The sequence below is a fragment of the Chiloscyllium plagiosum genome, unplaced genomic scaffold, assembly GCF_037043375.1.
Source record: "Chiloscyllium plagiosum isolate Xiang-an unplaced genomic scaffold, Cpla_swu_hap1 HiC_scaffold_31, whole genome shotgun sequence".
NCBI lineage: Eukaryota > Metazoa > Chordata > Chondrichthyes > Orectolobiformes > Hemiscylliidae > Chiloscyllium > Chiloscyllium plagiosum.
The window spans coordinates 15,836,415-15,856,932 of record NW_028270169.1 but is presented as its reverse complement, the minus strand read 5'-3'; the positions used below and the strand labels follow the sequence as shown (position 1 = coordinate 15,856,932).

General features: G+C 46.5%; 1 protein-coding gene across 3 annotated transcripts in view; it reads right to left on the bottom strand.

Annotated features, from left to right (window-relative positions):
* Positions 1-20,518, bottom strand: part of sgsm2 (small G protein signaling modulator 2) — a 216,565-nt gene that overhangs the window by 190,525 nt on the left and 5,522 nt on the right. Inside the window, exon 1 of one of the 3 annotated variants that reach the window (XM_043718289.2) lies at positions 13,769-13,966. The exons of 1 other annotated variant lie outside the window; for it this stretch is intronic. In XM_043718289.2, the coding sequence (XP_043574224.1) occupies positions 13,769-13,834 (66 nt within the window). In that variant the 5' untranslated portion in view covers positions 13,835-13,966. Of the gene's footprint in view, positions 1-13,768; positions 13,967-20,518 lie in introns of those variants that run through there. One more of the 3 variants, XM_043718290.2, reaches the window with a different exon arrangement.

Sequence of the window (20,518 nt, the reverse complement as noted above, 5' to 3'; positions counted from 1 at the left end):
CAAATTTAACTATAGCATTTTGCATTCAGTTCAAAATAATCTGGAAATAAAAAAGTTGGAATCAGCACAAATGTTTATGAAGCTGTTGATTTTCTTTTTTTTTTTGAGAAGTTCAACTGGTTCACTGATGTCCTTCATGATGGATACTTGGCACCCAGATCGAGTCTGACCCATATGTGACTCCATTCCCACAGCAAATGTGGCTGATAATTAATTGCCCTTTGAGGTGACCTAGTAAAGCATTCAGTTCATGGGAACTGGGGATGGCAATAAATGCTAGCCTTGCCAGGAATGTTCACATCCCAAGAATGAACAAATAATAGATATTCTGGTTGCATCTGTAGGTGTTAATTCTTTATTCTAATTTTCACAGTTTACAGGCAATTTTATTTAAACTTTTTACTATTGGCAACCATCCACATTTTATTTCGCTCAAAAGACAAACAGATGGTGGTATGGTACACATTAATAATTTACTATCCTATGTCTACACTATGATTGGGAGGATTCCACTACTCTCTCAGGTAACATTACATCTAATACTTCTCCCTTTCACCATGTGCTCATCCAAAATTCTGTTGACTCTATCCCAACTCGCATTACCCATGATTGTGGACCTTGGCTTCTATTTCAACACCAGTTCAATTTTAAAATGCTGATCTTGGCATTTAAAACCCCTTCTGGTTGCACTCCTCCGATTATACACCTTCTTGTGCATCTCCTTCTTTCTCTCCAAAGTTGGTATAGTATCTTTAGCTGTCCAGGCCCTTAGGTGCTGCAATTCTTTCCCTAATCTATCTCAAGACACCTTCTATTTTATTTATTCCACAAGCAGCAAAATATACAATTAACAACTTAATAGGATTCCTGCTGTTTACAACTGTACTACATGCTCTGTTCTATGGCTTCAAACATTGTTTGCATGCAACGTGCAAGGAAAAGATTAGCCAGATTGCCCTGAAGTCTCCTACTGTAATACAGTTATTGATTTTTCTTCCTGTCTGTTGTTGTGATATGAATCATTAGCCTCTACCTGTTGGAATAAATGAAGACTTGCATTTATGTGGCACCATTTCTGACCTGCCAGCCCAAAGTGCTCTCCAACCCAATTCAGTATTTTTGAAGTGTATTCACTTTGGGGACATGGGAAACGCAGCAGCCAATTTGCAACGAGCAAACTCTCCACAAACAATAGTGTAATGATGCCCACATAAGTACTTTTTGCGATGTTTTAAGGAATTAATATTGAGTAGGGCTAATAGAAGATGGGACAAGAGGAATAATGCACATGATCTTCTTTGAAGCATTGCCAGGAGATCTTTTATGCCCATGAGAGGGCAAACAGTGCCTCAGTTTAACATCTCATCCACAAAATGACACCTCTGATAGTGCAGCATTCCTTGGGTACTAAACTGAAGCTGCTACTTTATTTTTGCTTCAGTCCTAGAGTGGGACTTGGATCCACAACTTTCCGACTCAAAAGCAAGAATATTCCCAACATCTGTGTGTGACATGTCAGAGTTCAATAAGGAAATAAGAGTCAATTCAACTCGGCTATAAAGCACAAATGGACAGTTACAGGATGAAGTAATTAGACTGTTTTGGTGATTTTGATCAGAGATGAATGGAGGTCAACAGACTGGCAAAACTTTCCTGTTAATCCTTAAATGTTACCATTGAATTATCTATGCTCCATTAACAAGCAAAGGACTTCCACTTAACTTATCAACAGAAAAGGTCACCTCTGGAGATTAAGCACTCCCTCAGTACTACACTGAAATGTCAGCCTAGATTATGTGCTTGAGTGGGGCTTGAACCTTCAAATTTCTAACTCAAGAGTTAAGAGTTTCCACAGACCCAAGTTGCTCACTGCAGCTGTCACATTACGTGCAACATGCCAGAACCAAACCTATTCCTGTCATTATGGGCTGCAACTGCTTACAGGGATCACGATACACTACTCAATGGTTACCTTCCCAATTTCTTTTTTGCTAAATTTGAATGCAGTGCACCCATGACAAACCTTGGCAAGGCCAATAACTGAAACAGCATAGGGACTTAACCTAGCACCTTTATGTCTGTACAGCTTAGTTACTTATTGTCTTTACCTGATGAGTCATTCAGAAAACCCTTTCATGCAGGTCTGGTTAATAATATAACAGTGTGCAAGAACAAAATGCCAAGCTCTCAATACTCAAAAGAAAATGGTAATCAAGAGTCACCACATAGCAATCAGTTACTGAAAGCTTTTATGACTTGTTACATGTTGTCTGGTTCCCAGACCCTTCAACAGAGTTCTGGTCACAAACTGCACATCATTGTATGCTCTGCAAGCAATGCACGTTGAACATGACGGTGATGGATTGCAAAATGAGAATCTTCTAGTTTCAGCCCACCTAATGTCAGTTCGCAGCCTCAGTCAAAACAGTTGCAGTGATTCAAGCACAGTGATTACATGTGTCACTGGGTCAGCTGCCCTCCATCCTCACTGCTAATGCAACTGATAAAATTATATAAAATTACAATAAAGATGGTCACTCAATCCATTGTGCTTGTACCAGCTTGTCAGTGGAGTACCCAAATAATCATAAATGCCTTCTCTATCCTCAACCTAGCAAAAGATTTCCTCTCCAAGAATTTTATCCAATTCTCGTTTGAAAGTTATTATAGAAGCTGCTTCCACCACCATTTGAGGGAAATTGATTCCCAATTAAGACATGTCACTATATATTAAATGATCTCATTTATGCTATTAAAACATTTCTATCAATTTTTCCATAATTCAAATCCATCCTAAGGACAGCAGCCCCAGCATCTCCAAAATCTCCACATATCTGAAGTACATCACTTCAGTACCTTTGCAGTTAATCCCTACTGCACCCTGTGCAGATCCTCTATTCTTCCTAAAATGTGATGCCCAGAATTAAACACGATACTCTGGCTCAGGATCACCCACTGTTTTATACAAGGTTTAACATAATTTCCTTTCCTCAATACAACATTTCTTTGTAAATAAACCCTGCAGATCCATTTGCTTCTCCTTATTCATCTGACCCAAATATTTTCATACTTATGTGTATAATTGCATTTGCCTCGTGTCAGTCTATTATAGGGCACAGGCCATTCCTGAAGAAGGGCCTGTGCCCGAAACGTCGAATCTCCTGTTCCCTGGATGCTGCCTGACCTGCTGTGCTGTTCCAGCAATAAAGTTTCAACTCGTGTCAGTCTATGTCCACTTGAGATCTGGCGCTATTCTATTCAATGTTTATAATACTTTTCAGCTTCATTTAACCTGTAAATTTTGAAAATGTGTTTTAATTTTGCTAATTTGTCTACTATGCAGTAGTGTGTCAAACACATTTTGAAACTCCATATACACGCATCAACCATGCTACCCTGATCAGAGAACTTCAGCAGGGTACCTCATTCAAGCTATACAAATGCAACTTACCTTTAACAAGTCACAGTGATTGTCTTTATTGGCCTAAACATTTCAAATCGTCAACTAAGTTTGTTCTTGTTCTTGCCGTGTCAAACATTTCTGACTGATGCTGGGCTGTTGTTAAGTACATCCTGTCCCATTTTTGAGCATGAGTGTAGCATTTGTAACAGGCTAGCCCTCTATCATCACCTGGGAATCAAAGGTGAATTAGAAGATTGTGGTCAGGGGTTGCTTAACTTTTACCTTTATCTGCCTCAGCAACTCAGCATGTATCCTACTCTGACTCAGTAACCTCTCTACTTTGAAGACTGCCAACTTTTTAGAATTAAAAAAAGAGATTAACTAAAGATATCTATCTCATTATCACTAGCCCTCCCAACAACAATCTTGTATATTGCATCAGTCTTCACTGGAGAAAGCTAGACAGCTAAGATACCATTTAGTGCCTAAGCCATTCCCTCTACCTCCACTGATGATCTCCTTTATGGTTTCTAATGGACCACATCCTTCTACTATTTGTGTGTATAAGTAGTAGGGGTGTGGAATGCACTGCCTGCAACAGTTGTAGACTCACCAATTGTAAGGGCATTAAAATGGTCATTGGATAGGCATATGGATGAGAATAGAATAGTGTAGGTTAGATGGGCTTCAGTTCTTTGCACCAACCTGTGGAACCATTGAAGGGCCTGTACTGTGCTGTAATGTTCTATGTTGGGTTCCATGTTGTACCAGCTCTTAATCTCTTTGTGTTTGGTTTTCCCACCCACCATTGCACCTTTTTGTTTTAAGATCTCCTCTGTAATTTCTATATTCATACTTTTTTTTCCTGTTGGATCATCATCCTAACAATTGACATATGTCTTGGTTTTAAGCCTTATTTCAATATTTGCTATCCACTTCTACCTTTGGGTGTCCTTCCCACATCCACCAATTCCCTCCAATAGAAAAGTGTCTATTTTGTTTCCTCATTGAAGACACTACATTGTGGAATTACTGTTGTGACACCCAATTTTTGATACTAATCAGTCTGTGTCTGGTTCTTTTGCAATTCACTGCAAAAGGAGGAGGAGGGCTTAGTATTTTTATGTTTGATTGCACCTTGTCCTTTTTAATAATTATCTTAAACCTGAGATTATGATCATCGTTTCCAAAACGCTCTCCCCTTACATTTCTAAACTTGGTCCAAGATTTTTTTCTTGTGACATACGGAGACAAAACGTTCTCTTGTGCACATTTTAGGAATTCCTTCTACTGGTTGTCTATAACAATATTGCTATCCAGTCTATATTAGGATAATTGAAGTTCTCAATTATAACTACTATACAGTTCTTGCATGTAATTTATGCAACTTGCTTATAAATGTTTCTCTTTCTCTATATACTATACACTCAGCAATGTATAGCTCTCTATTGTTGATTAGCTCAAACAATATTCTCTGTCTCTGGAGTCTCAACTACATTATCCCTTTGTAATAGTTTCATTGATGAATATTGCTTCCCAATGTCTTCTTTACAGAAAGGAATATGCAAACTATAATCTTACTAAATGAAGTATAGAATTAAGGGACTGAATAGTCTTCTCCTGATTCCATGACATTATAGTTGTGTTATCATTAGAGGAGAAACTACAAAACACAATTACTTTAAAACTTTTGCAAGTTAAATTTCCTTCTATTCGTTAAGAAAATGTCTTACAACAACTGGTGTTAATTTAGTATAGATTGTCAGTGGCATTAACACACATTAAAACCGAGATCAAAGTAAAATGATGGGAATTGAAAATCACATTTTTGCAACTAGTTTCAACCAGCCCTCTTAAAATTGGAGAGTACATTTGAAACCATTGTGTGCTGCAAGTTTGTAGACAAAGAATAACTGAAACGAACATTGAATATCTTCAAGATAATTTATACTGTAGTGTGACACAAGTGTCTATCCGCATACATAATTATTGCATAAAATCAAATGTCGTGATCTGTCTGAGTGTCAAGGCAGATAAGTCCTGATTTAATTAGAAACAGATAAGCTGCTGTATAATTAGGAATAAATGTTAATTTGCCTTACAAGAGCATCCAATTTTCACAGAACCTTGAGAAAATCTTCATATCAACCACTAAACTAATTTCAATTCATAAAAAGATCAAATTTAGACTCCGGTGAATCGGAAAAAACAGTCCAAAATGCATTCTTTATACTTTTTGTGTTGGTTTCAACTGTCCTCACAGAAAAATCTGAATCCTTGACAGACTAAATGTTTTCCTTCAGGTACTTGATGAGTGTGCATGGACTTCCACCACTAAGATCTTTGAGCAAATAAGTTCTTATTTTGAAATTCCCTGTGAATTGAATGTTTTATTGCAATTCAGGTGGGGAGGGGGGTGTCACAGCATAGCAGTAATCAGGGCGGGGGTGGTGGGAATCCTCCAGTACAATCCAGACAGCATGTGTTGCACCATCCTGGTGCACTGTGTTCTACGTAGAGGGAGCAGACAACGAGGCAATACAATAGATGCAGAGGAGATGGGGGAACAGGAACAGTTATCCAAGGAAGAGGATGACAACATTGGACTAGAGGAGGCTAATCTTGTGGGTGACAGAGCTCAGCAGCATGAGGCATCACAAGGCAGACGGGATCTGATTGAAAACTGGCTCCATTTGATGCTAATTAGGTGCAAAAGACCATCATGAACTGTCAAGGACAAGCATTCAATTCGCATTGTGGGTGAAAACTGCAGCCTTAATTAATTTCTTTGCGTTCCCCTTTTATTAGCCATCAACAAAATGTCATGTTTGAACTCAAACCTGTCCAACTGCTTGCTTATATGTTATGTTTCCAAATGGACAATGACAAGTGGCATTGGTGAAAGAGTAACAGGGATTCAGCGAGGATCCTCCAACATATGCAGCTAAGGAGGCAATGGGTGTGGGCTGCTGAATAAATGACGGTTAAGTTAGAGAAAAGGTTGCATGTCTGAGGGAGAATCATCCAAATCAGCTAAGTGTTGTGAGCAATGTGGCTTTCTGGCTGCTGTACTATTATGCTGCCACTGACAGTCAATGCCAGAGTGCCACCACTTGTCCAGTGCACTGCAGTCTCTCAAAGAATGCATGGATGTAGGGGATGAAATGGCAAGTTGTTCTGGGAATGGCGTGTGGTAAATTAAGGACAGATGTCATGCAGTTAATGAGATAGGTAATGAGATAAGTTTGGTAAGACAGGGCAAGAAATTTTGCAACACTTCACTTTTAACAAATAAGTAAGCTGTTTAATGTGGCTCCGTAGGAACATCATAAGCTGAGCTGTGTTTACCTATGAATAGTTCTTCATAGCATAAAATGCTGTTGATATCCAATTAATATGCTAATGGGACTATTTCACTTGAGGATGAACATGCATTTAATCTACTGAATATTGTATGGTTTTCATATTCACAAAGTAAACTCAGCAGTACACTCCTATGGATTCAATATTACATTTATTCTCTATATTAACATTCATTTTGTCTGTCTGATTTCTTCGGATTGGTCAGGTAAAAGATGCATCTTTTGGTGGGTGGAGTCTGGCATTTGGGGCACATGACAAACTGAAACACGTGCAAATGGTTAGTAGCAGGTGAAGAATGCAGATACTGGTGGGAAAACAAAAATCACAAAGCAAGGGAAGCCCAAAGTGTTTAGAGAGATTGCATGAGGAATGGGGATGGTATGAGAGAGAAGCTGAAGGTGGTTAGCGCAAGGACACTACACTGAAGAACTCCTGAGGAGATGACCTGGAACTTCGATCATTGACATCCAATATTAAGTAGGTGGTGGTGTTGGGAATTTTGAAAGACTTTAAGGTAGATAAGTCCCCAGGACCTGATAGGATTTATCCCACCATACTAAAGGAGGCAAAGGAGTAGTGGACTGGGGCCTTGACAGAGATCTTTGTATCTTCCTTAGCCAAAAGCGAGATCCCAGAAGATTGGAGAATAACCAATGCTGCTTTAAGAAGATAATCCAGGAAAATATAGGCCACTGAGCCTTACACCAGTGGTAGAGAAATTATTGAAGAGAATTCTTACAGACAGGATTTAATCACATTTGGAGAAGAATGGACTTATTAGGGATAAACAGTTTGGCTGTATGCGGAGGAGGTCTCATCTCTCAAACTTGATCAGGTTTTTTGTGGAATCAACAAAGATGATTGATGAGGCTATGGTAGCCGAAGTTGTCTACATGGACTTCACCAAAGCATTTGACAAGGTTGCTCATGGTAGGCTGGTCCAGAATATTAAGTCACATTGGGTCCATGGTGAGTTGTAAATTAGATAGAAGACAGAGGGTAATTTATCAAGGTGTTGAGGGTTTGAATTGTAAGGAGAGGCTGGATAGGCTAGGATCCTTTTCACTTGAACGTGAGATGTTTAAAAAGAGGTTTATAAAATCATGATGAGCACAGATAAGATAAATAGCAAAAGTCTTTTCTATAGGGTGGGGGAGTTCAAAACTAAGAGGCATTTTTGAAGGTGAAAGGAGCAAAATTAAAAGGGACCTGAAGGGCAACTTTTCACATACAGGGTGGTTCGTATGTGGAATGAACTGCCATAAGAAGTGGTAGATGCAGATACAGTTAGTTACAGCATTTAAGAGACATTTGGATAGGCACAAATAAGAAAGGTTTAGAGGGATATGGGCCAAACTCAGGCAAACGGGATTAGTTTAGCTTGGGAAACTTAGTCAGCATGGATGAGTTGGACTGAAGGGTTTGTTACTATGCTGTATGACTAATTGTGGAGGGGTGCATTTTGACTGGAGATCTGTGACTAGTGGTGTTCTGCATGGATCAGTGCTCCAATGTTTGTAATAATAATAAACAAATTGTACAAAAATGTAGGTGGTCTGATTTATAAGTTTTGATTTGATTTGATTGTAGACAACAAAACTTGGAGGAGTTGTGGATAGTGAGAATGGTTATCAAAGGATATAGCAGAATAAACAGTCAAAGTTGGGATGCAAGTCCATTGCTCCGTGAAAGCGGCACACAGGTGGAATAAATTGGTAAAGGTGGTGTATGGCACGAGTATAAAATTTGGCAAGTCACGTTGCAGTTGTATATGATTTTTAGTTAGGTTTGGAGTATTGTATGCAGTTCTAGTCACACATTCAAGGAAGGATGTGGAGAATTTGGAGGGGGTGCAAAAGAAGCTTAGTAGATGTTGTAAGACTTGGAATGTAAAGGCAATAAGGAGAGGTTGGACAAATTTGGATTGCCTTCGTCAAAGGCTGACGGCCAAACTGATAGAAATATATTAAATTATGAAAAGCATGGATAAGGTGGAGTCTTTCTCCCAGGATTGAAATGTCAAACCTAGGGGCAAGGTTTAAGGTGGTCTGGCAAAAGTTTACAGAACTTGAGAGAAAAAAGTTTTTTTTTTAAACACAGTAGGTAATAGGTTCCTGGAATGCGCTGCCAGGGAAGATGGTAGAAGCAGATATAATAACAAAGTTCAGCAGGCATTTAGATAGATACATGAACAGATAGGGAATAGTGCAGATGTGCCATGTGCAGACGGATGGGATTAATTTAGTACAGCATCATGGTCTGCAAACATATGGATGTTAAGGAAGTTTTATTCAGTAGTACTAAAATTGCATTTTTGGCTTGAATAGGTAGTCAAAGAGCTTAAGTATCTGTCATCAGTTCTCTTTAGGTTTTCTAACAGCAGCTTGGGTATACCAATGTTCTTAAACGAGTCTTTGTGCTGCGAGAAGTAACTGAACTATTTTATTTATTAAACACAAGATAATATCCCTTAAAGGAAATTTAACATTCTCCTAAAGCTATAACTAAGCACCAAGACATCACAGCTAAACAAGAAAATCTCGAAGCACGTTATCTGTCCTTTAACAGCAATAACTGTCAAAGTTTTGTGTTTATAATTATTGTATTCATTTGTTCATTATGACATGATTTGCCATTATCTTAGAGATTTAAAAAAAAAGTCATGAGCAAGACTGGATGATCTGCTGAACAGTGAATGTGCACAAAACTGTCATCTGTTGATGTAGTACAGTAGAAAAATACTGCACACACAGCTTTGTCTGATAGTGTTAAGTCCTTGGCTGTGCAGAGTTTTATATTTAGAAAGCTTGTATTGTAGATTTATTACAATGGATGACCTAGAGAAAAGATCAGTCAGCATAAAGTTGTATATTCTATCCTATGTTTAACTACAACGTGTTAAAGTATTGTCTCCAATATGAGAAATGTAGAGTTCAGGCTGGAGACTCTAGTAAATACCTTGGATAGCAGGGGGCAGGGCTTATGGTGAATCATTTTTGTGTTGCAGTATGTTCCCAGCAGGAACCAAATCAATGGAAACTGTCACCACAAAACATGAATGAGCTGTAAGGACACGTATTGCCATACACAAAATGTACAATACAATAATGCAGATTCTTTTTAGTAGAAGTTGAAACAATTTCAGATGAGATGAAATGTGGGATAAGAAAAGATACAGAGACAATAATTAAAGGACATTGGAAAACCACAACATAAAGTAGAGAATATGGCATTTAGTTCAGTATATTTCAAACATTCATCTAATTACTCACTCAGTGGATTTGGAAGTCAATGATGATTTCCAGTTCAGTGCTGTAGTTTAGCAAATAAGTGCTTTATAGGTGCAATATGATCAGACACAAAAATATTTCAAAAATGTTTAACTTTAAAGATAGGATTTCCAGAAAGAATTAAGATCTAAATAATTTATACAATTCTAGTTGAAAAGAAATTGTAGAATTGTACAGCAAAGACATAGATCATCAAATCTAACTCAGTGCCTTTCTCCATTAGCCACATAGTCGAATGGCCTTCTAATGTATACATAGATTCCTTGATTTTTTTTCTGCTTGTTATGCTTATTTCCACACTTTGATGCCAATAGATAACACCACAAAGTAATGTCTAAAGTGTACTTTATAAGAGACAGGTCAGCCTGTCAAGGGCAGCCTGAAATATCAGCTTCCAAAATGGTCCATTTTATTTTAAAGAGAAAGTGAAATACTACTAATTCTCCAGGGCCTCAAACGTAAGTTTTCTGGTCATTTTCAGAATGATGATTTGACAGGATAAGTTCCTTCATGCTTTTCTTCTAGTCATCCAAGAAGTATGGCAAAGCCAGCATTTCTTGCCCAATACTGAGTTGTCCTGAAAAAGTGGTGCTGAGCTACTATCTTGAATCATCACATGTTGCCACAATCTCTTTAGAGACAACAACTAGCTTTTAAAAAATATGAACCTCCAGTTAATAACTGAAAGAATAATAGGACAAGATTTCACCTTGTCAAACTTGTACTTTAATGACTAACAAAAGCATTACAGACTAAGGCTATTCTCTTTTTGTGGGCAACTTATACAAAAAATTATGCTCATATTATATACTTACCCACTCTGTGGAATTCAAGTTCTTGTAACAAACGATACAATGGGTTTGCATTTTCCCATTTCATACAGTATTAATTTTGAATGACCATCAAGGTGTTCCCTACATTTTTGGTGAGTTTCTTAAATCTACTACCAGTAGTAAATCCTGTCCTGATAATTCACCTCCTGAGACCATACCAGGACAAATCTTTCAGAATCCTTCAGGGGCAGCAGAATGCAAATTTTCCATCACAGACATTCTTCCTGCCACAGACACCTAGCTACAACTATAGCTCAAAAGCTATAGATCAGGTTTCTTCTCTCTCCTGATCACTCAAAACTGATGTTGTCTGTGATATACATTGATTTGAAGAGAAACCTTGTCACCTGATCACAAAAACTGCTTCCTCTTCCATGGCAAGAAACACATTAACCCCACAGTCAGATAGAAATTATGAGTCTAGGCCACAACCCTCTTTCACCTTAGAAATAAAAGAACAGCTTACAGCATAACAGCTTATAACACAATACTTTCAACACCTTTCTGGGGCAGCAAACTCAGACCTTTACATGGTTTTCAACCGTAAGTACTTCAAACCATTGTTCCAATAAAGAATATGAGCCTAGCTTTGATATTTAACCACCCCAAGACTCTTATCAAGCCAACTTCAGAATAGGTCATGTTTCCTTCTGTTTTACCTTAAAGACAAGTAACAGCCTTAGAAACCCAACAACTGTAAGAGTTTGTTGTAGGTACACCCACAGTGTTTTTAGTGAGGATGTTCCAGGATAATAATGCAGCAAAGGTAAAGAAACAGTGATATAGTTCCATGTCAGTATGGCACATAACTTGGAGGGTAACTTACAGGAGGTGGTGTTGCATGTGCCTGTGATCTTAGTTCTTCTAGGTAAATAGATTGAGGGTTTTAAAGGTATTACTATATAAACTTTGAATTGCTCCAGGGCATCTTGTACTCCCCCAGGAAAATGAAGAACATTCCATCACATCCCAACTTGTAGATGGTGGACTGGCTGTAGAGAGTCAGGTGAGTCACTCCAGAACTCCTAGCCTCCGATCTGCTCTTGTAGCCATAATGTGTGCGTAGCTAGTCCAGTTAAGGTTCTGGTGACCCTCAGATATTGATGATTAGAGAGTCAGTGAGGGTAATGTCAATGGGAACAATTGGATCCGGTGTTGTTGGAGATGGTCATTGCTTGACATGTAAGTGACAGGAATGTTACTTGCCACTCATCAGACTACGCCTACAAGCTGCCAATGATAGTTGGTGCCCGGGGCCAGTAGTTTGTTTACAATTGACCCTGCTTTATTCTGTAAAAGATGGATGTTTCAAGTGTTTACAGTCAACTTCTGTAAACTCAAATTGGATCTGCGAAAAAATACTAATAAAAAGAAACTACTCGAATAAAAGCAAATAAATAATAAGGCAGATTAATAAGCTAAATCGAAAGTAGCAAAAAAGCATATTACAAATTTATCAGATTGGCACCAAAATACAGTATTGACAAGAAATAAATTATTAGTGTATCTACGGACTGGAAAATATTCCAGTTGCAAATCACGATTTTAGAAGACTTGAAATTACAAATTTTCATTCATAAACCCATGCCTACAGCCAACCGGGAACTATCACTGGATTGCATCACGTAATTGCATGACTCACACTGGTTCATTCATTCTCCCTCCGGGTACATTATCTACCGCGAAATCCCACGTAGGGTTACAGGCCTGCTTTACAATTCAGTTTAAGGTTCTCGCTTTCCATCCCCTTTCCCTGTTTAGGACTTAGACTAAGTTATAGAAGGGTTATTGCGGACTGAACAAACTGCTTAAACTGTGCTAAAACAGAAAAATGTACAAATGGGGTGGTGGCGTTAAACATGTACCTAATTAAGGGCCATATTATTTTAATTGAAAACATTTTATGCGGGATTTCCACTGGAATCGATCAAAGTGCAAATAAATGTCACCATCCCGAAACTGTTCTTTTTTATATCCTCAACCATGTGACTGGATCCAATTGATCTCATCGCAGGTTATTATAGCGTCAATAGTTACATCATAAATAACATTTAGAATTAGAAAAGGATAATGTGAAAACAGAAATCTCGGTGGAGGGGAGGGTTGGGTTTTTATTGTGTGATGGTGACTGGGGGGGAAACTGAGATTTTAATATTGGAACAATACTTCTGGATGCCCGAGGGATAGTTCGAGAATACACCAGGACTCCTGCTCACCCACTTCCCAGCCCAGGCTCTTGTGTGTGTGCGCGTCTAATGTTCAAACGCCACTCCCCTCCCATACCTTACAACCCAGCCTCACCCAAACTGAAACCTGCCAGGTGAAAAGAGATGGTGACATTACTCGTTCAGAACTGAAACCCTTTCGCCTGACTCACTGCGAAAGAGAGAGAAACGAAAAACAACCCCTGATGGTAATAAGACGAGAATGTCGAGAGGGTTTGGAACTTGTCAGACGCTGCTGGTGCAGAAATGAAATACCTCCAGCAGCAGCAGCATACGCTGGAAACCAGCAGTAACAGAGGAATCTGCATTTTTAAAGAGCCCAACACAGATTTAATGCTGTAATGCTTAAAAATAAAAGAGTTGTGCCATGTCTGTGGAAAAAACACACACACACTCTCAGACAGACAGAGCAACACTAGATGAAGCCTTGTTTCTGTTGCCCGGGTCCAGCTGGACATGGAACTGATACTGTCCCAGTGACTGTCAGTCTGAAAGCTGACCCGGAGTAAATGCAGTTGACAATGAATACAGCCTCAGGACAGTCAGCACATGCCGTACATCACAATAATCATGAAGTACATGCCGGTCCAGCGGGGAAAGTGAGTGTGAGCAGCCGGAGCCGCTGATTGAGGCGGGTTCCCCTCCCTCAGTTACCTCTCTCTTCACGTTCCACAGCAGCTTCTGCTTCGCGTCTTCCTCCGAGCAGCCGAGCCCCGACATGTTCCTCTTGTTGTTGTTGGCGGCGGAGACGGACAGAGACACAGGAGGCAGCTCAGGCTGAGCAGTGGGGGGAGGGGAGGGAACACACGGGCACACGCCGCTCGTGCCCGCGGCTCGTTGACGTCACCGGGGAGGAGGCGCGCGTTCACCTGGGCGAGGGATACCAACCGCAAATTCATTGCTCCACCACCCACACCAACCCCCATCCCCCCACCTCCCCCACACCAACCCCCATCACCCCACCCCCCCCACACCAACCCCCATCACCCCACCCCTCCCACAGCAACCCCCATCACCCCCCACAGCAACCCCCATCAACCCCCCCCACACCAACCCCCATCACCCCACCTCCCCCATACCAACCCCCATCACCCCACCTCCCCCATACCAACCCCCATCACCCCACCTCCCCCACACCAACCCCCATCACCCCACCCCCCCCACACCAACCCCCATCACCCCACCCCCCCACACCAACCCCCATCACCCCACCCCTCCCACAGCAACCCCCATCACCCCCCACAGCAACCCCCATCAACCCCCCCCACACCAACCCCCATCACCCCACCTCCCCCATACCAACCCCCATCACCCCACCTCCCCCACACCAACCCCCATCACCCCACCTCCCCCACACCAACCCCCATCACCCCACCCCCCCCACACCAACCCCCATCACCCCACCCCTCCCACAGCAACCCCCATCACCCCCCACAGCAACCCCCATCAACCCCCCCCACACCAACCCCCATCACCCCACCCCCCCACACCAACCCCCATCACCCCACCCCTCCCACACCAACCCCCATCACCCCACCCCTCCCACAGCAACCCCCATCACCCCCCACAGCAACCCCCATCAACCCCCCCCACACCAACCCCCATCCCCCCACCTCCCCCATACCAACCCCCATCACCCCACCCCTCCCACACCAACCCCCATCACCCCACCCCCCCCCACACCAACCCCCATCACCCCACCCCTCCCACAGCAACCCCCATCACCCCCCACAGCAACCCCCATCAACCCCCCCCACACCAACCCCCATCACCCCACCCCCCCCACACCAACCCCCATCACCCCACCCCTCCCACAGCAACCCCCATCACCCCCCACAGCAACCCCCATCAACCCCCCCCACAGCAACCCCCATCACCCCACCCCTCCCACACCAACCCCCATCACCCCACCCCTCCCACACCAACCCCCATCACCCCCCACACCAACCCCCATCACCCCACCCCCCCCACACCAACCCCCATCACCCCACCCCTCCCACAGCAACCCCCATCACCCCCCACAGCAACCCCCATCAACCCCCCCCACACCAACCCCCATCACCCCACCCCTCCCACACCAACCCCCATCACCCCACCCCTCCCACACCAACCCCCATCACCCCCCACACCAACCCCCATCACCCCACCCCTCCCACACCAACCCCCATCACCCCACCCCTCCCACACCAACCCCCATCACCCCCCACAGCAACCCCCATCAACCCCCCCCCACACCAACCCCCATCACCCCACCCCTCCCACACCAATCCCCATCACCCCACCCCTCCCACACCAACCCCTATCACCCCACCTCCCCCACACCAACCCCCATCACCCCACCCCTCCCACAGCAACCCCCATCACCCTCCACAGCAACCCCCATCAACCCCCCCCACACCAACCCCCATCACCCCACCCCTCCCACACCAATCCCCATCACCCCACCCCTCCCACACCAACCCCTATCACCCCACCTCCCCCACACCAACCCCCATCACCCCACCCCTCCCACAGCAACCCCCATCACCCTCCACAGCAACCCCCATCAACCCCCCCCACACCAACCCCATCACCCCACCTCCCCCATACCAACCCCCATCACCCCACCCCCCCACACCAACCCCCATCACCCCACCCCCCACACCAACCCCCATCACCCCACCTCCCCCACACCAACCCCCATCACCCCACCCCTCCCACAGCAACCCCCATCACCCCACACCCCCCACAGCAACCCCCATCAACCCCCCCACACCAACCCCCATCACCCCACACCCCCCACACCAACCCCCATCACCCCACTCCCCCCACACCAACCCCCATCACCATCTCACCCCACACCAACCCCCATCACCCCACACCTCCCACACCAACCCCCATCACCCCACCCCCCCACATCAACCCCCATCACCCCCCACATCAACCCCCATCACCCCACCCCCCCACACCAACCCCCATCACCCCACCCTCCCCCACACCAACCCCCATCATCCCACACCAACCCCCATCACCCCACACCAACCCCCATCATCCCACACCAACCCCCATCACCCCACACTAACCCCCATCACCCCACTCCCCCCACACCAACCCCCACCACCCCACCCCCCCACACCAACCCCCATCACCCCATACCAACCCCCATCACCCCACCCCCCACACCAACACCTATCACCCCACACCCCCACACCAACCCCCATCACCACACCCCCCCACACCAACCCCCATCACCCCACCCCCCACACCAACCACCATCACCCCCCCCACACCAACCCCCATCATCACACACCAACCCCCATCACCCCACCCCAACCCCCATCACCCCACCCTCCCACACCAACCCCCATCACCGCACCCCCCCCACACACACCCCATCTCGCCATTCCCCCCACACCAACCCCCATCACCCCACTCCCCCCACACCAACCGCCATCAACCCATCACCCCACCCCCACCACACCAACCCCCATCACCCCACTCCCCCCACACCAACCCCCATCACCCCAACCCCCCACACCAACCCCCATCACCCCACTCCCCCCACAACAACCCCCATCACCCCACACCAACCCCCATCACCCCACTCCCCCCACACCAACCCCCATTACCCCACTCCCCCCACACCAACCCCCATCACCCCACACCAACCCCCCATCACCCCACCACCCCACACCAACCCCCATCACCCCACCCCCCCACATCAACCCCCATCACCCCACCCACCCCACACCAACCCCCATCACCCCACCCAACCCCATACCAACCCCCATCACCCCATCCCCTCAACCCAACTCCCATCACCCCACCCCCCACACCAACCCCATCACCCCACCCACCACACCAACCCCATCACCCCACCCCCCACACCAACCCCCATCACCCCACCCCCCACACCAACCCCATCACCCCACACCCCCACACCAACCCCATCATCTCCTCACACCCCCACACCAACCCCCATCAACCCAACCCCCAGCACCCCACCCCCCCAACCCACCCCCGCAACCCAACCCCCATCACCCCATCCCCTCAATCCAACTCCCATCACCCCACCCATCATCCTCCCACACCCCCACACCAACCCACATCACCCCAACACCCACACCAACCCCAATCACCCCAACCCCGAACCAACACCCCATTCCCCCACCACACCAACCACCCATCATACCCAGCCCCCACACCAACCACCTATCACCCCCATTCCCCATCCTCCACACCAACCCCAATCACCCCCAACCCCCACACCAACCCCCATCACCCCATTACCAACCCCCCATCATCCCCATCCCCCGACACTAACCCCCCATCATCTCCACCCCCCATCACCCTACCCCCCACACCAACCCACATCACCTCAATCCCATCCCCCCACACCAACCCACCATCATCCCCACCCCCACACCAACCCCCATCACTCCATTCCCATCCCCCCACACCAACCCCCATCACCACATTCCCATCACCCCACACCAACCCCCATCATCCCCATCACCCCACCCCCCACACCAACCCCCATCACTCCATTCCCATCCCCCCACACCAATCCCCCATCATCCCCACCCACAAACACCAACCCCCATCACGCCATTCCCAACCCCTACACCAAACCCTCCCAGCACCCCCATTCTTTATCCCCATACCAATCACCACAATCCCATCACAATTATTTCCCACCACCATCACCCTCATTCCCTATCCCCCACTTCACCCTCAATCCCCATCCCCTACACCAACCCCTCCACAGCCCCATTACCCTAATTCCCCAGCTTTTACACCAGTGCCTCTCCATTCCATCGCCCTCCCCATCCCCCACACCACCCCATCACACCCTCCTCCATACAATCCAACACCCTCCCCTACTCCACACACCCCACCTCCCAAACACTCCCCAACCCCACACCAACCCTCCCCCACTCATCATCTTCACTCTCCACCCGCCCCACCCCCTCCCCACCATCTCCCCCACCCCATCACCTCACTCCCCCTCCCACCCTATCACCCACCCTTCACCCACACCATCCAACCCCATCACCCACCACCCCATCACCCCATCACCCTCCCCTTCCCACACCACCACATCACCCTATTCCCTCCCACAGCACCCTTTCTTCCCACCCCATTACCCTTCCGTCCCCACCACGTCCTCTCCCCACCCCATTACCCATCCCCATACACTCCCCATCCCCCCACTTTCCTCTCACCCTCCTCCCTCAGTTCCCAACTCCCCACTCCCATTCCCATTACTCTCCATCTCCCCCACACTCCCATGCCCTTCTCCATCACTCATCTCCCCCAGTCCCCTCCCCATCTCCCCCTCACTCTCCAACCCCCCACACCCAACCCCACAGTCCCTTCCCCTTCATTCCCCTCCTCCAAATTCCCGTTCCCCTCCCGTCCCCACCTCTCCTCACATCCTCATACACCCTTCTCCCCAATCCCCTCCCCACACCCCCACTCCTCTCCAAATCCCCATCCCCTGCACCACTCCCCCACTCCTCTCTGTCACCCCAATCACCCCCATTCCCCACCCCCACACCAACCCCCTATCACCCCCATTCCCCATCCCCCACATCAACCCCCTATCTCCCCATTCCCTACCCCCCACACCAACCCCCCATCACCCCCATTCCCCACATCCTGTTCACATCCCCCTTCTCCCCTCTCCGCAATCCCCTTTCCCCACACCCCTTCACTCCACCTCCGCCTTCACTCCAACCCCCCCAACCACATCTTCTCTCTCCAATCTCTTCCATTCCCACCGCCCTACAACCCCTCCCTACACATACCCCACGCCTTCTCCCTTTCACACCCCTCCAACCTCCCCTCACCCTAACCTCCCTCCCCATTCCCCGTCTCCCACACTCCTCCCCTACATCTCACACACTTGCCCCACACCTCCCCGCCACTACACATTCCTCCCGCTCTCCCCTCACACCTCCCCTTCCTCCAGACCCCACACAGTCCCCTTCCTCTTCCCCCTCCCCGCATTCCCCTCTCCCACAATCCTCCTTACCCTGTTCGTCCCTCTCCCCTTTTTCTCCACTCTCCTCTTCCCAAACCCTCTTTCTCATCACCCCTTCTCTCCTGCCCTCCCCAGCCCTTTTCACCCCCACCCCTCAACCATCCTCACCATCCCTCCCAAACTGCCATCCTCTCACTCCACCTTAGGCAGGGGCACGTCCTCATAGCCGCCCCCTCTCCTCTCTCCCCTCAGGAGACAGACGAAGATATTTTCCGCACACCCTTCCAGACAGACCGCCTCCCCCGTCCCAGCGCCTGAGATAAAAAGACAAGAATTCTCCATCACCGCCAGCAGCCCCTCCCTCCATTTGCAATCAGGCCGACAGGAATTCCTCTGGACAGCAATTTACCCCAAATAGAGGGGGATTCCCATCTCCCCACTCCTCAACACACACACACACACTCGACAGAATTCCTCCACAAAGACAAGGGGTTTTAAAGCCTCCCCGTCCTGGAACAGGGAGTCCCTCAGACAGAGAGGGAGCAGGATTCCTTAAGGGAAGAAATTGGAATTTGATCCCCACAGAGGCATTAAGAGGGGCATTGGATCAGTCCTGATGAAGGGCTTTTGCCCGAAACGTCGATTTTCCTGCTCCTGGGATGCGGCCTGATCTGCTGTGTTTTTCCAGCACCACTCTGATCTAAACCCTGATGAAAGGTTCCGACCTGAATCATTGACTCTCCGACCCCTCGACGCTGTGCTTATTTTTCAGCTCCACGCTTTATCGACTCTGACTTTCCAGCATCTGCAGTGCTCGCCATCTCTACGATTATTTGGAAAGAAATGGTGTGCAGAGATATGGAGGAAAGGCAGAAGATTGGCACTGGGGGACAGAATATGTGCAGGCACGATGGGCCGAATGGTCTTCTTCTGTGCTGTCAGGATTCTCTGATTCAGGATTACCCAGACAGTCTGAGGCCAGGATTCTTCAGAGAAATAAAACAAGGGACGCTCTCCCAGGAACAGTCTGTGAAGTAGAGGGGCGGGGGTGATTCACAAAGAAAGCAAAATGGACTGTGACACAATGGTCCTGTCAGGGAAATCGCTGAGGCCGGCAGAGAGGAGACAGGCGGACCTTGGAAAGTACATATTCACGGAACAGAAATCGAACTCCCCTCAGCCCCAGATAGATGCAGAGGCCTCTAAAAAAACATGCCAGTCAGTGATTGTGATGAATATACCCTGATATCCTGCAGAGTTGAATGGTGGATGACACCAACATACGACTAGCTGCAGGAGGAAGACATTCGACCCATTAAAGCCTGCTTCCTCGTTTGACAAGATCATGGTTAATCTTCACAGCTACATTTTCACCTCCCGCTAGACTAAGGTCCATCAATAACCCGTTTGAATTATTGACCCAGCCCCCGGTATCCTCT